The sequence below is a fragment of the Pithys albifrons genome, chromosome 27, assembly GCF_047495875.1.
Source record: "Pithys albifrons albifrons isolate INPA30051 chromosome 27, PitAlb_v1, whole genome shotgun sequence".
Lineage (NCBI taxonomy): Eukaryota > Metazoa > Chordata > Aves > Passeriformes > Thamnophilidae > Pithys > Pithys albifrons.
Genome location: NC_092484.1, coordinates 5,142,087 through 5,156,278, shown reverse-complemented (window position 1 = coordinate 5,156,278; position 14,192 = coordinate 5,142,087). Strand labels below are relative to the sequence as shown.

The 14,192-nt window shown below is 55.1% G+C and overlaps 1 protein-coding gene across 17 annotated transcripts in view; it reads left to right on the top strand.

Moving 5' to 3' along the window:
- Positions 1-14,192, top strand: part of TCF3 (transcription factor 3) — a 96,236-nt gene that overhangs the window by 52,711 nt on the left and 29,333 nt on the right. For all 17 annotated transcript variants that reach the window (XM_071578371.1, XM_071578370.1, XM_071578364.1 and 14 more), the window contains exons 6-8: positions 5,169-5,236; positions 8,439-8,568; positions 10,227-10,276. In XM_071578371.1, coding sequence (XP_071434472.1) covers positions 5,169-5,236; positions 8,439-8,568; positions 10,227-10,276 — 248 coding nt within the window. The remainder of the gene's footprint in view (positions 1-5,168; positions 5,237-8,438; positions 8,569-10,226; positions 10,277-14,192) is intronic.

The window sequence follows — 14,192 nt, the reverse complement described above, 5'->3', positions numbered from 1 at the left end:
TCCTCCCCTGCCCAGGGTCCTCCTCCCAGAGCAGTGGGGAGGGAGCTGGGGAGCACAGAGCCCTGGTGCACAGGCCAGGCAGATTGGATCCCTGTTATTCCCTGCCATTCCCTGCAATCAGGCACCAGTCCTGGCAGCAGTCTCGGCATGGGAACAGCATCACTGGCAGCCAGAGGGATGGGCACTGCCTGCTCCTCACGGAAATCCCTGTGGATTGCAGGGTGCACACCTCATCCAAAGCCAGTTTAAAAGAAAGCACTGAAATCTCCTAAGCTGGGACACAGAGATGTTGGATTTGGCCTTAGGCGTGTTCTTTTGTTGAACAACCAGCGTCCTGCACAAGGGGATTTGCTTGGAGGCCCCTTCAGCACAGAGCAGGGAGGGCTACACTGACATGGGAGCTGCTCTCAGAGCTGACCTTCCCCTGCCCTCAGGGCTCCCCCAGAGCTGGGGGTGATGCCCCTTGTGCACTCATGAAGGGGATGGTCCAAGGGAAATGTTCAGTTGATTCCCTCCCTGCCTCAGCTTCAGCTCCCTGAGGCGATGGGGAAACCAGAGCTGTGTGCAGGACTGACTGGGCAGGAGCTCTGGGATACGTTGCATTGGATGGAATAACCTAAATGTAAAAAATAAGTAAATTAGAAAGTGTCCAAAGGAGGCCACAGAGATGGGGAAGGGTCTGGAGGAGAAGGGTCTGAGGAGTAGCTGAGGGCACTGGGCTTGCTCAGCTGGGGCAGAGGACACTGAGGGGAGACTCCTCGGGGGCTGCAGCTCCGTCCGAGGGGAGGTGGAGGGGCAGGCACTGAGCTCTGCTCTGGGACCAGGGACAGGACCCAGGGAATGGCTGGAGCTGTGCCAGGGGGTTGGGATGGATCTCAGGGAAAGGCTCTTCCCCCAGAGGGTGGTGGGCACTGACCAGGCTCCCCAGGGCAGTGGGCACAGCCCCAAGGCTGCCAGAGCTCCAGGAGAGTTTGGACAACGCTCTGGGGGACAGGGTGGAATTGTTGGGGTGTCTGTGCAGGGCGAGCACTTGGTGCTGCTCCTGGAGGACAAGGGACATCCTGGGAAGTTGTGAGCATCCCAGACCAGAGTGGGAAGAGGTGCCAGGAGGGGCCCTGGCTCTCCCAAGGTGGTGCCAGGACACAACGCAGTGACAAAAGGTCTCGGTCCAGAGGATGAGGAGGGTTTTTCTCTCTGAGATCACCAGTTTCACAATTTACTATTCATCTTCAGCAGGGACGGCGGGGAGGGGTTTGGTTAAACAGCAAGGAAACTGATAAGCCGTAACAGATTTCTTTCTAGTAATTATTTCTAGTAATTAGCTGCCTTTCAGAGCAGTGTTCCTAATCGGGTGGGTATTGTCAGCGCCTGTGGATTGGGGTCTTCCTGGACAATGGGTGTAATGGGGGGGGGTTGTTGGGGTTCCTGGGTTTTTAAATTCTTTTTTCCTCCCCCTTTCTAATCCTTGTCTGTGTTTTTCCTCCCCTTTTTCCCCAGGCTGGAAGTCTAAATGGTATTATCAGTGCAGGGCTGGGGGAGGCACGTGGTGGGTGGTGGGGGCTGTGCTGGGATGGGGTGGTGTGGGGGCACTGGTTTTGCCAGCAGGTAGGGGAAAAACTCACAGGCAGCACTTAAATTCCTTTTCTTGGGTTGTCTCTGCCGGGCCAGGAGCTGGACTTCGATGATCCTTATGGGTCCCTTCTAGCATGGGATATTCCCTGGTTCTGTTGTCTGCAAGTGGGGCTTGTCCTGGGGAGAGAAATAGCAAAGCCACAAGTTTATTTAAGCAGTTTGCTCTGGTGGAGATGAGATGCTGCCACAGTCCAGGTGCCAAAGTCAATCCCTGTCACTGCTTGAGCTGGTGGGAACCTCAGGAGCAGATGTGCCTTTGGGAGGAGCCAGCACAAACGGCGTGGGGGGTTTCTCTGAAAGCCCTGGGTGAAGGCAGGGCCTGGGGGAAGCTTCCCTGAGCCCAGCACAACCAGATCCTGCAAGAGGGAACATGCTGAGGAGAGGAGAGAGGCTGGGAAAGGGCCTGTTGAGCAGGGCTGGAGACAGCACGGGCAAGTGCAGGGGAGGGGAAGGAGCTGGCAGGGGCAAAAGGCAGGAGTGGGATGCCAGGACTCCCAGCAGGGGAGTGCCAGGAAGAGCTGGAAGTGCTGAATGCTTCCAGACAGTTTCTGGATGTACCTTGCTCCAGGTGCCTCCACTGTGCTTCACCTCAACATGTTAAAATTTGCAGAAGTAAATCCAGCAGAGAGGATTTCCAAAGGAAACCCCTTTCCTCTTCAAGAGATTTATTCCCAATGTCTTCTGATCCCCCTCCCACAAGATCCTTTAACACCTGTCTGCAGGATTTCAGTAATTCTGTCAGGAGCAAGATGGCATTTGGGGAGATTGCTGCTGGGTTTTTGCCAAGACCTGCCTCCATCCTTGTCCCTGCCTCCTTCCTGGGGCTTTGCCACCTTTCCTGGTCAGTGCCCTGAGCTGTGGCTGCCAAGGGGTGACTGGGGTGAGTCCAGGTTTGCTGCCTATGCTGGTGGCATCTTCCTGCCCGCAGAAACAGCTCCTTCTGCTGGCAAGTTCAGCCACTTCTTGCCCAACTTGTGGACTTCTTGAATTTCTATAGGCTGAGTTACCAATCTGGAAAAGTTTCTGATTCTTTCTTCTGACTTGTTTCCGTAGGAAATTAAATGTAGAATTTCTATGGCTGAGCTTTTTGCTGCATTTCCCCTTGTTATGGGGTGATGGAGGGCACAGGAGCTGGAGCTGGGTGGGGGCTGCCCTCCCTTTCCCAATCTGCCAAATCCCAAGAGGCTCCCACTGATCCAAACACGCAGGAGATGCTGGTACTGGTCACATGAACCAAACGAGGCATCAGAGACCACCCAGAGAAGGTTGTGGGTTTGGAGCAGTGCACTGCAGAGCTGGCAGCAGATTCACAGAATTCCTGAATATCCTGAGCTGGAAGGAACCCACAAGAATCATCCAGTCCAATCCCTGGCCCTGCACAGACACCCCAACAATCCCACCCTGTCCCCCAGAGCGTTGTCCAAACACTCCTGGAGCTCTGGCAGCCTTGGGGCTGTGCCCACTGCCCTGGGGAGCCTGGTCAGTGCCCACCACCCTCTGGGGGAAGAACCTTTCCCTGAGATCCATCCCAACCCCTGGCACAGCTCCAGCCATTCCCTGGGTCCTGTCCCTGGTCCCAGAGCAGAGCTCAGGGCCTGCCCCTCCACCTCCCCTCAGGAGGAGCTGCAGCCCCCGAGGAGTCTCCCCTCAGTGTCCTCTGCCCCAGCTGAGCAAACCCAGTGCCCTCAGCTGCTCCTCAGACCCTTCCCAATGTCTGTGTCCCTCCTTTGGACACTGGAATAGCTTCAGATCCTTCTGACATTGTGGCCCCCAAACTGCCCCAGCATTTGAGGTGATGCTGCCCCAGCTCAGAGCAGAGCAGGACAATCCCCTCCCTTGCCAGCCAGCCAGGACACAGTGATGGCCCTTTGGGCTGCCAGGACACTCTGCTGACTCATGTACAACTTGCCAGTGACCAGGACCCCCTTCCTGTGGTGCTGCTCTCCAGCCTCTCATCCCCCAGTCTGTCTGTGCATCCAGAGCTCCCCCATTCCAGGGGCAGGATCTGGCACTTACCCCTTGTTAAACATCACATGGCTGGGGTTTACCCAGTGTCCCTTCAGCTTCCCACACATGGCCAGGAGCCCTGTGCTTCAGTCCAGGTTCTCTGGTGACAGCAGAGGATGTTGGATGGGGTGTGGAGTGACCTGATCTAGTGGAAGGTGTCCCTGCCCATGGCATGGGTGTTGAAGAAAATGGGCTTCAAGGTCCCTTCCAACCCAAACCAGTCTGTGATTCTGTGATCCCTGATTCCAGCCAGGCATGGAAGCAGCAGTGTATTATCAGATGGGAGGCCTGGCTGCTGCTGTGCAGCCAAACCCACATGTCATTACCCTGGTTTTCCTCTGCTTTAGGAGTAATCGTGACCCACCTGGTGCCACAGCCTGCTGAGTGCCCCATGTCACGTGCCCAGCACTGCGGCAGATCCAGCGCTTAAGCTCTTTTAGAAATTAGGTCATTTAGGAGATCCATCCTCTGACATTCTGACCTTTGTTTACTTAACATTTAAGCCTCTGAGAGGAAAGGGCAGCAGCGCCCACTGGGCCCGGCTGGCACTGGAGGTGAGGGCTGGGGGTGCTGATGTGCCACGACCTTCCCATCGGGAATGGGGGCTTGGGTTCGGGGGTTGTAGTGGGGGAAGCTTCTCTGAAGTTTTTGCCTTGAGTTCAAGGCCTCCATGCTGAGGGTACAAAATGAGCAGCCTCTTCTCTCTTCCCATCTGGCACAGAGTGCCCAGAGAAGTTGTGGCTGCCCCATCCCTGGGAGTGTCCAAGGATGTGGATGTGGCTTGGAGGAACCTGGGCTGGTGGAAGGTGTCCCAGCCCATGGCAGGGGTGGGGTGAGATGGGCTTTAAGATCCCTTACAGTCCAAACCAGTCTGGGATTCTATAAAGTTCACATGGGCACCTCTGGCACAGGGCTGCTCCTGTGTGGATCCAGCTCCAGCTGCGAGGAACCCACAGGCCAGGAGGAGTCTGAACAGTGGGGGCTTGGCAAGGAAGGGAATGGTTTTCTCTTAATCCCTGCTCTTCAGATCTGGATGAGCTTTGGAAAGGTGAATCTCCACCAGGAAAGGGGGAGAAGGTGACCAGTGTGTTGTGCTGAGCAGGAGCTCAGCTCTCGTGCAGTGGGATTATATTTCCTGTTGTCTGGAAAGCGCCTGTGGAGTCTGGTCACTCATCCTGGTGCTTGGTTTGCTCCAGCCCTGCCTCTGCCAAGTCCAGCTGGCTGGATTGGAGGTGTCTACAGGGAGTTTTTTGGCTCTGGGCTGACACTGCCAGTTTCCATGGCCACGAGCACTTCCCTGCCCCGCTCAGCTCAGGGGTTTGGTGTTTATGGACCTGCTCTCCCTGAACTTAAAGCAGCTCCTGTTTTAGCACAGGGTTTTTCAGAGGCTGTCCCTTCCATGGAGGGAGGAGGGAGCTGCCTCACAGGAACAGGCCTTGCCCCTCAGCAGGGTCTGGGTGCTGAGGGCACACAAAACACCTCCCCTTCCCTCTGACCCAGACCCTGGTCTTTTCTCTTCTCCTCTGCAGGGAAGAGCAGTGACAGAGCCTCGTACTCCACGTTCGGAAGAGACACAGGGATGCCAGGACTGAACCAGGTAATGACAAAATGCAGTGAGATTTTTTTGCTTGATTTACTGGCTCCAAGGAGTGAGAGCTTGTGAATGAAATCCAGCCTGGGTTTGCATCTCATCTCTGTGTATGGGGTCCTGGAAAGCCTCTGCTCTGCTCTGAAACCTCTGTGGAGTGTCAGGGGTTCATACAGGCGTGTGTTGCTGGCTCAGAAGAGTTGTCAGAGGTTAGAAAATGTTGGTTGTAGCAGTTTCTCACTTCATTTCCAAACCTCTTCAGTCAGGCTCACTTGTTATTGTTAATCCTGGCTTGTATTTAATCAGCCATGACCCAGCCACGCTGTCTTGGTGGGGAGTTCGAGTGAGTCAGATTCAAGCAGCACCTTTCCCTGTGCCACAGTGGCCAAAGAAGGCATCTTCTCCCTCCTGCTGTCTGCGCTGGGGCTCTCCCTCTCTCTCTCCCAAACCCAAAAATTCACCCAGTACCCCGTGTTACAGTTTAGGGGAGAGAGATTCCATGAGGTGATTGCTGTGCTGTGTAGCATCATTTCAGTGACTGTCAGGCAGTGTTTTCTTTTATGGTGGGCTGTTGGTGTGGGACAACAGCAGAAGTTCTGTGTTCAACTCTGGGGCACCAAGACCAGGATGTGGAGCTCCTGGAACAAACCCAGAGGAGGCCATGGAGATGCTCCCAGGGCTGGAGCCCCTCTGCTCTGGAGCCAGGCTGGGAGAGCTGGGGGTGTTCACCTGGAGAAGAGAAGGCTCTGGGGAGACCTGAGAGCCCCTTCCAGTGCCTAAAGGGGCTCCAGGAGAGCTGGGGAGGGACCTGGGACAAGGAACTGAGGGATGGGACATAGGGAGTGGCTTTAAGCTGAAGGAGTTCAGGTTTAGGTGGGATATTGGTAATAAATCCTTCCCTGTGAGGGTGGGCAGGCCCTGGCACAGGTTGTCCAGAGCAGCTGTGGCTGCCCCATCCCTGGGAGTGTCCAAGGCCAGGTTGGATGGGGCTTGGAGCACCCTGGTGTAGTGGAAGGTGTCCCTGCCCATGGCAGGGAGCGTCACTGGATGGGCTTTAAGGTCCCTTTCAGCCTCAGCCATTCTGGAATTCCATGATCCCCACAATCCAGGAGGGACACAGCAGAGCCACTTCTTGCAGCCACAGCCCAGCCCCGTTGGGTCACCCCGTGTGACCCCCCGTGGCAGGACCAGGGCTGTGCTGAGGGGAAGGACTTGCTTCCTGTGGGGAATACCACAGGCCTAAATCCGAGCCCAGGAATGCAGACCAGCAGCCCCGAGATAATCTCCCCTGCTGCCACCAGCATCCAGAAATAGTTTTTCGGGAAGGAGTGAGCACCTCTGCTTTGATGTGTTGCTCCAAGTGCCCTGTCAGTGCCCACTGTGGCTCCAGGGAAACAGTCCCACCATTTGATCCAAGGGAGGAGCTTTTGGCCGGACAGCTTTTATTTTATCCCTGTACACACACGCACATATTACATGTTTTAATTTTACACAAATTTGTCATAATTTCCTCCTCTCTGAAGTAAGGATGTTTCCTTTGCTGGAGCAGCTGTGCTGGCTCTGCCAGAGTGGATTTCATTTACCACTGAAGCTGCTCAAACTAAACCGGGCCTGGTGCCAAGTGTTGCTTTTGGATGTGATGGTTTTGCTGGGCTCTTGTGGAGGAGGGGAGATATAAGGTGACAGAAATGGGGTGGGCAAATGGTGCTGCAGGCACAGGGCTGTGGATCGGGTGGCAGATCCCATTGGATGTGGGGGGAGACAAAACCCCCTTATGCAGGGTGGGGGGAGGAGAACGGGGCCGGCCGTGAGCCCCCAGAGCAGTTGTTGCTTCTGGCTCCAGTTTGGGGGAGTGAGGCGAGGGTTGACCTTTTTTCTATTTTTGAAAAGATGAAAAATTGTCTGGTGGAGATGCCCTGGCTGGCGGAGCAGGGTCTTTCCAAAACCACTCTGCTCCGAGGCAGAGCTGTTGCTTCCTCCTTGTTTAACCCTGAACCATCTCCAGAGGCATCCCCAGGGACAGGGAATGGGAAGAAAACCCCTTTCTCTGGAAAACAGCTTTAAAATCCCAGTGCCCCTGTGGAGATGCCCACAGGAGGAGCTGGGCAGAGCTCCTGGGATCCCTCTGGCTTCCTTTCCTTGGTGGAGCGGCTCCGGCGCGAAGGTAACCTGAGCACTGGAACAGATTGCAGGAATGTCACCAGCTGTGAACACGAAAGCTCCTCTTTCCCTCCCTGACCCCTTCCTGGAGGAGAGAGAGTTTGAAAGCAAAGGTTTTTCGTTCCAGTTTCTCAAAAGCCTGAAATCTTCCTGTATTTCCCTGTGTTGCCCTCAGAAGACAGGTCAAAGCTGAGCCTTTGGGACTTGAAGGCCCTTTGCCAGCCCGGTGCAATTCCATGTAAATACACAGAATTTCCTCCTGAAGGAATGGAGAAAAGGCAGGATTGTTCCATGCCAGGAGGGAGAGAGCACCCTGGGCTCCAGCTCCCCCAGCTCCATGCTGCTTCCCAGCGTGCCCAAGGTCAGCCAGGATAAACACAAGGCAGGACTTTCCTGATTTCAGAAAGAGGGATTTGGCTTTTCTCTGATAAAACACAAGAGAAAACCACCCCAAGCAGTGGTAGCTTGTTCCCAAGCAGGACTTCGCCATGTCTGGAGCTGCCTGGGAATAAGCCATTTTGCTTTTCCCGAAGGCTGAGTTCAGGTGTGAATTTAACCTTGGAGGAAAGACAAGCTCTAGTTCCCCAGAACTTGAGTTTCTCATCACAGCTCCCCCTGCACCCTCCAGAGTCACTTTCCTGCTGCTATTTTAGGCTTTCTCCAACAAATAGAATTGGCTCATCCTGCTCTCCTGGGCAGCCAGGTGAGCTTGGACCACAATGCTCCCACCTTGGCACCTGCAAGGTGAGCGTGGCACCACGATGCTCCCTGTGATGGCACCTGCTTGGTTCCTCCTTGGTTTGCAGTGGTTCCTTGCTGGGGTCCAGCAGGAAAACACAAGCTGAAAGACCCTCTTGTTACTCCCCACCTCTCCCCCCTCTTGCCCCCCCCATATTTACAGATTTGTTTTCCCTTCTGGCCCCTTGGCTTGTGTTTATTTTTCCCCTCAGCTGAATTGCTGTGGAGGTGGCTCAAAGCAGCTCTGTTCTCTCCCAGAGAGTCGTTTTCCAGCGTAACTCCATGGAAGGTTTTTCTCTCTCCTTGTTTGCAGGCTGGTTTCCTGCCCAGTGAAATGGGAATCACCAGTCCCAGCACACTTTCCCCCACTGGGGGCAAAGGGGGGTCCCAGTATTTCTCTTACCCCAACAATCCTCGCAGGAGAGGTGCTGAGAGCGGCATTGGTGAGTCCCCACATGGCACCTCCAGGTGCCACCACACCGGTTTGTGCCACAGCTCAGCCAGGGAACTGCAGGGCTGTCACCTGGGCAGGTGCTCCCAGGGGATCTGCCTTTGGGAATGAGGAATTGATGCTGGGAATGAGAACAGTGATGGTGGGAATGACAAACTGATGTTGCCATGTGTGTACCTGGCGTGAATTTGGAATTTGTGGTTTTGGGGAAGGGAAATGCGTATAAATATCTCTGTATGTCTATATAGAGGTATCTAACTTGGAAAAAAAGGCCTCAGTCAGGTAGAATTTCCTTCTTTCTGGAAAATGTCAGATGAGCTGAAAGCAGCAAATGGCTTGAGGTTCTTCTGGAAACACCTCCAGCCACACTGCACATCACTAGTCGTTCCTGCAAACCTTGGGCTGCCCTGGGGGCTGTTTTCATGGCCAGTGGTCCCCATTGGAGCCCAGGAACAGATTGTTACAAGGTGGGGTGAGGTCAGACCCTCTCCCAGGATGGGGTAGCTGTGCCCTGGGACACAGGGAATGTTCACTCCAGGACTTCTCCCTGCCCTCCTGCCTGTTCTGATGCTCCCAAGCAGGACCTGCCCATGTCTGGATCTACCTGGGAATGAGCTGTTTGGCTTTTACTGAAGGCTGAGATCAGATGTGAATTTAACTCCGAAGGGAAGACAAACTCCAATTCCCCAGAACTTGTGTTTCTCGTCACAGTTCCCCCTGCACCCTCCAGAGTCACTTTCCTGCTGCTATTTTGGGCTTTCCCCAAGAAATGAAACCAGAAGTGACCAGAAGTGACGGGTGGCTTTTCAGTGCTTTTCAGAAAAAGGCAGGCCCCACCCATTTGCAGCCTGGAAAATGGTTATTTCACATTTTATGAGATGATACATCCCAGCAGAGTCCCTGCCTTGGCAGATTGATGTGTTAGGACCCTTCAACCCCCAGCCAGGCCCTTCCTTAATCTTGAAAAATAATGACCTTAATTATGAAAAATAATTAAAAATATTTATGAAAAATAATAATTAGGAAAAACAGAAATTAAAATTCAAATTTTAACCAGTGCTTCCCCTTGAGTCACTCCTGGCTGTTTCCCCACCACCTGAATTTTCCCCTGCCCCCAGGACTCTGTGTCCCTCCAGAGCTGGACCTGGAGGGATGTGCTGGGAACTGGTTCTGGGAAGCACATGCCTGCCTCCTGCAGCAGTGAATCTTTTGCAAGTGTATCCCTGTGTAAGGAGAAATGGAAATTCAACCCAGCCCTGAATGTATTCCCTTTCTGCACCCTCTCTCCACAAACTCACTTCAAGTTAAATTGTTTCCCCCCCAAAAAACAACAATGTGTTATGACATTACATGTTATTATATTTATGGGCTCATTCTCTCCCAAGGGGCCTTTCCCTGAGGGATGACACCTCTTGCTGCCCTGGGATCTCTCTCTGTGGGTGAAACCTGCCCCCAGAGGGTGCAGATGAGGTTTGGAGAGGTTCATCCTCAGACATTTCCACTGTTGCTGCTTCCTTGGCTACAGGACATTTGGAATCCAAACCTGGTCTGTACCTGCAGCTTCCAGCCCTGGCGACTTTTGCTGTAGCTGTTTTTCCCTCCCACTAACTCCCTTTAAAACTTAGTCATCTCTTCTCTTCCCTATCCCAGATGGACAGCCTAAAAAGGTTCGGAAGGTGCCTCCTGGACTCCCCTCCTCGGTAAGTGGCAGCAGCATGTTCCTCCATCCCTTGGGAATTATCCCTGCTCATGGGAGTTACCAGGGTCTTGCCACCCCAAACATCGAGGGACTGGATTTTAGCGGGATGGGGAAGGATTTTCCCAGCTCCTGAGCAGAAGAATGGGGAAGTGATGCGAGGGAGGACTCCTTAGGGAAGGAGCCCCAGCGCTCCGGGTCCAGGGGCACCTCCCTAGCTGGAGCCCAGAGCCGTGGCCTCTGCCCCGCTGCCTCTGCTCTGCTTGACGTTGTCCCGAGTGAAATGCGATCCTGGAGGGCTCAGATTTCACTCCAGCAGGGAAAGCAGCCCAGTTGTAGCAGGACAGGCAGCTGAGTCTGCTCCAGGTGTGCGCTGCCCGGGCTGCTTTATCGGAAAGCTGAGCAGCCTGCAGGAATACCCTCTCCCTGCTCCCGCGGCTGTTCCAGGGGAATAAACTGAACAATGTCTTTGTGGCTACAAGTAATGGGATCTCCAGGAAAGCTAATTGCAACAGGCTGGAGGGTTCCTGCAGGAATACGGGAGCTGTCTGGCGGCTGAGGCTGCATTCCTGGCTGGAGCGTTTGCATGCTTAGAGGGGGACAGGATGGCTCTGTCCGCAGGGCTCTGTCCCCAGGGCTCTGTCCCCAGGGCTCTGTCTCCAGGCCTCTGTCTCCAGAATGGGCCTGTGCCCCTGCCCAAGTGTGTCCTGACACTCCCTGCCAAAGCTGGTGCTGTTCCCCAGGGAACATCCCCATCCACAGGGGAAATCCATGCTGTTGCATTCCTTGACTTCCAGTGCAGAGCTGTAACCTCCACCGCAGGCTCTGCCTTTGGAATTGCACCCTGAGATTTGGGAGGATGGAGGGAGAGGAAGGCACCGAGGGCTTGCCAGGCTGGGCTCACCGACTGGAGGATGTTGAAGGGTCCATGTGGATCCAGATGATGCAGAAACCAGCTCCAGTGAGCAGGGCTGACTTGCTCCGAGAGTCTGTGTTTTAACATGGAAAACCTGCTCAGAGCAGAATTTGTGTCGCTGCCTCAAGTTTCTGTGTGAAATTTGGAGCTTTTAAACCCCAGTCAACATGTGGGGAAAACATCACGACAAATGGCCTTTATTGGCCTCGGATTTCAAAGTGTGGGACTCGGCCTGTCCTGCTGGCACTGCCCTGGAGGGCCCCAATTCCCACAGGAAGAGCCACTAGGCATTTGCCAAACCCAGACCCTTCCCTGTGTCTGAGCCGACACCTGCACCTTTCATAGGAGCATGGAATGCTTTGGGTTAGACAGAACCTTTAAGTTCATCTTGTTCCACCCCCTGCCATGGGCAGGGACACCTCCCAGCAGCCCACGTTGCTCCAAGCCCTGTCCAGCCTAGTCTTGGACACTCCCAGGGAAGGGGCAGCCACAGCTGCTCTCGGCAACCTGTGCCAGGGTCTGCCCACCCTCACGGGGTAGAATTTCCTCCTCGTCTCTCACCTAAATCTCCCTCCTTGCCCTGCCAGTCCCCTCAGCTGCCCCTTGATGCCAAACTCTGATGTTTGGAGCACGGGCTGGTGCTGCCTCCTTCCCTCACCCTCCCTGTGCCGTGAGCTCAGGCTTCCTGGTTTGTTTTTGAACTTCCACACCTGGGGAGAGCAATCCGTGCCGAGGCGGCAGGAGAAGTGTGAAGCAGAAGGAGTGGCCTCAAAGGCAGCGGATCAAAGGCTCTTTCTTGTCTGACTCGCCTGTGCAGGAGCCCGCCCTGTGTTATCACTGGACCCCGTGCAAAATAAATAGGTTAATCAGCATCTTATTAAAATGAAGTGCTTTAATCTGTAATTCCCAAGCTGCTTTGAAAACTCGCCGAGGTCAGCGGCTGGAAGAGCTGGGGGTGGCTGGAGGGGGAGTGATGCTGCCAAAGGCACCGAGAGGCACCGGCAGCATGAGGTGATTCAGGGCGGATGTGATTGCTCCAGGAGCAGTGCCAGGCAGGGATGGGCACAGAGGGACCTGTGCTGGTATCCTACAGCCTTTGGGCTCTGTGCTTGTGTCCCAAGATGGCCATGGAGATGCTCCCAGGGCTGGATCCCTCTGCTCTGGAGCCACAGTGGGAGAGCTGGGGGTGTTCACCTGGAGAATGAAAGGCTCCAGCGAGACCTGAGGACCCCTTCCAGAGCCTAAAGGGGCTCCAGGAGAGCTGGAAAGGGACTTGGACAAGGGCCTGGAGGCACAGGACAAGGGGGAGTGGCTTCCCACTGCCAGAGGGAAGGGATAAGTGGGATATTGGAAAGGAATTCTTTGACGTGAGGGTGGAGAGACCCTGGCACAGGTTGCCCAGAGAAGCTGTGGCTGCCCCATCCCTGGAAGTGTCCAAGGCCAGGTTGGACAGGGCTTGGAGCACCTTGGGCTGGTGGAAGGTGTCCCTGCCCATGGCAGGGGTGGAACTGGATGATATTACAAGTCCCTTCCAACCCAACCATTTCCTGATTCCAGACAATAGGCACTGGACTGTGGTTACCTTCAGGGCATGGAGCCCCTTGGAACCTCCCTGCAGCACTGGAGCTCCTGGATGTGGCCTGGTATGTCCAGGCACAGGACCTGGGGCTGGATGGGGCCCCCCAGGCCCTGCCACACATCAGCTGAGCCAGAGGAACCCGGGGAGGGATTTTGTGCAAGTCAGTTCCTGCAGGATTTTGTTGCTGCAGCCAGTGCGGTAACTGGGAGCTGTTTCAGCCTGCAAGTTCCCCGTCTGGTCACTGCTCTGTTTAGCCTCAGTCTGCCCAAAGTCCCACCCCAGCTCCTGAGTTTAAGCAAGAAAAACAGGGAGTGGAAAACAACCCAGCAGCACAAAGCAGCTGCGAATCCCAGCACTGGGGCTTCTCGAGCGGCTCTCGCCGTGCTGGCAATTTTAACCAGAGGAAATGACCTCACCTGGAGGTCCCTGCTCAGGGCTGGGGCCACGGGCTGGGGAACAGGGACCTGGCCCTGATTTATAGTTTCCTGCAGTGCTTGGCCACTGGCTCGGCCCCGGCTCGGCCACCGTGCCCGTACAGAGGGGCTTGGTGCTCCTCACTGGACTGGGGCAGCCAAGGGTGGCTCCATCCATCCACAGTCCCCCATGTGCTGAGCAGCAAAACGAAAAACGTGGAGGGGTCAGGGCCAGGATTGTGGTGAAATTTGGCCCCCCAGGATCCAGCAGGAGATGAGGGGTGTCCGGGGGTGGTGGAGCAGCAAAGCGAACTCGGCTCTGCTCTGCCTGCCCCTGCTCTGCCTCCCCCTGCTCTGCACCCCCTGGTCCCTCCATCGCTGCGATTTCATTCTTCTCCTTTGCAGCGTGGTGTATGAAATGGCTGTTGGGCTGTGGCCCCCCTGCTGCCGCACAGCTGCCTCTGGCGCTGGCCAGGTGCCAGCCCCTGGCAGATGGCGCGGGGCTATTTAGTTGTGCTGCGCTCGGTTCCCCATCCCAGCTCCCACGATTTAATCAAATTATAGGAGAAGTCAATTTGCTGGATCCTCATTCCTCACAGCCTCCTGCACCCCAGCCCAGCCTGCTCCATTGCCCTGCTCTGCCCCGGCCGCACGCGCTGCCCACGCGCAGCTCCCTGTGCCCACCATGCCATCAAAGGCCAAGGAGCCTGGAATTCTCTTTTTTGAGTGAGGGATGAAGGGCAGCTGCCAGTGTCTGTCAGGATTTTCCCTCCCCCCTCTCTTTTTTTTTTTGTCGTCTTTAATTTATGTAGAATCACCAAATCGTTCAGGTTAGAAAAGCTCTCTGAGGTCATTGAGTCCAACCCCTCCCCCAGCACTGCCAAGGCCACCACTAACCCATGTCCCCAAGTGCCACATCCGTATGTGTGAACACTTCCAGGATTGGTGACTACACCACTGCCCTGGGCAGCCAGTGACAGGGCTTGACCACTCTTGCAGTGAAGAAATTTCC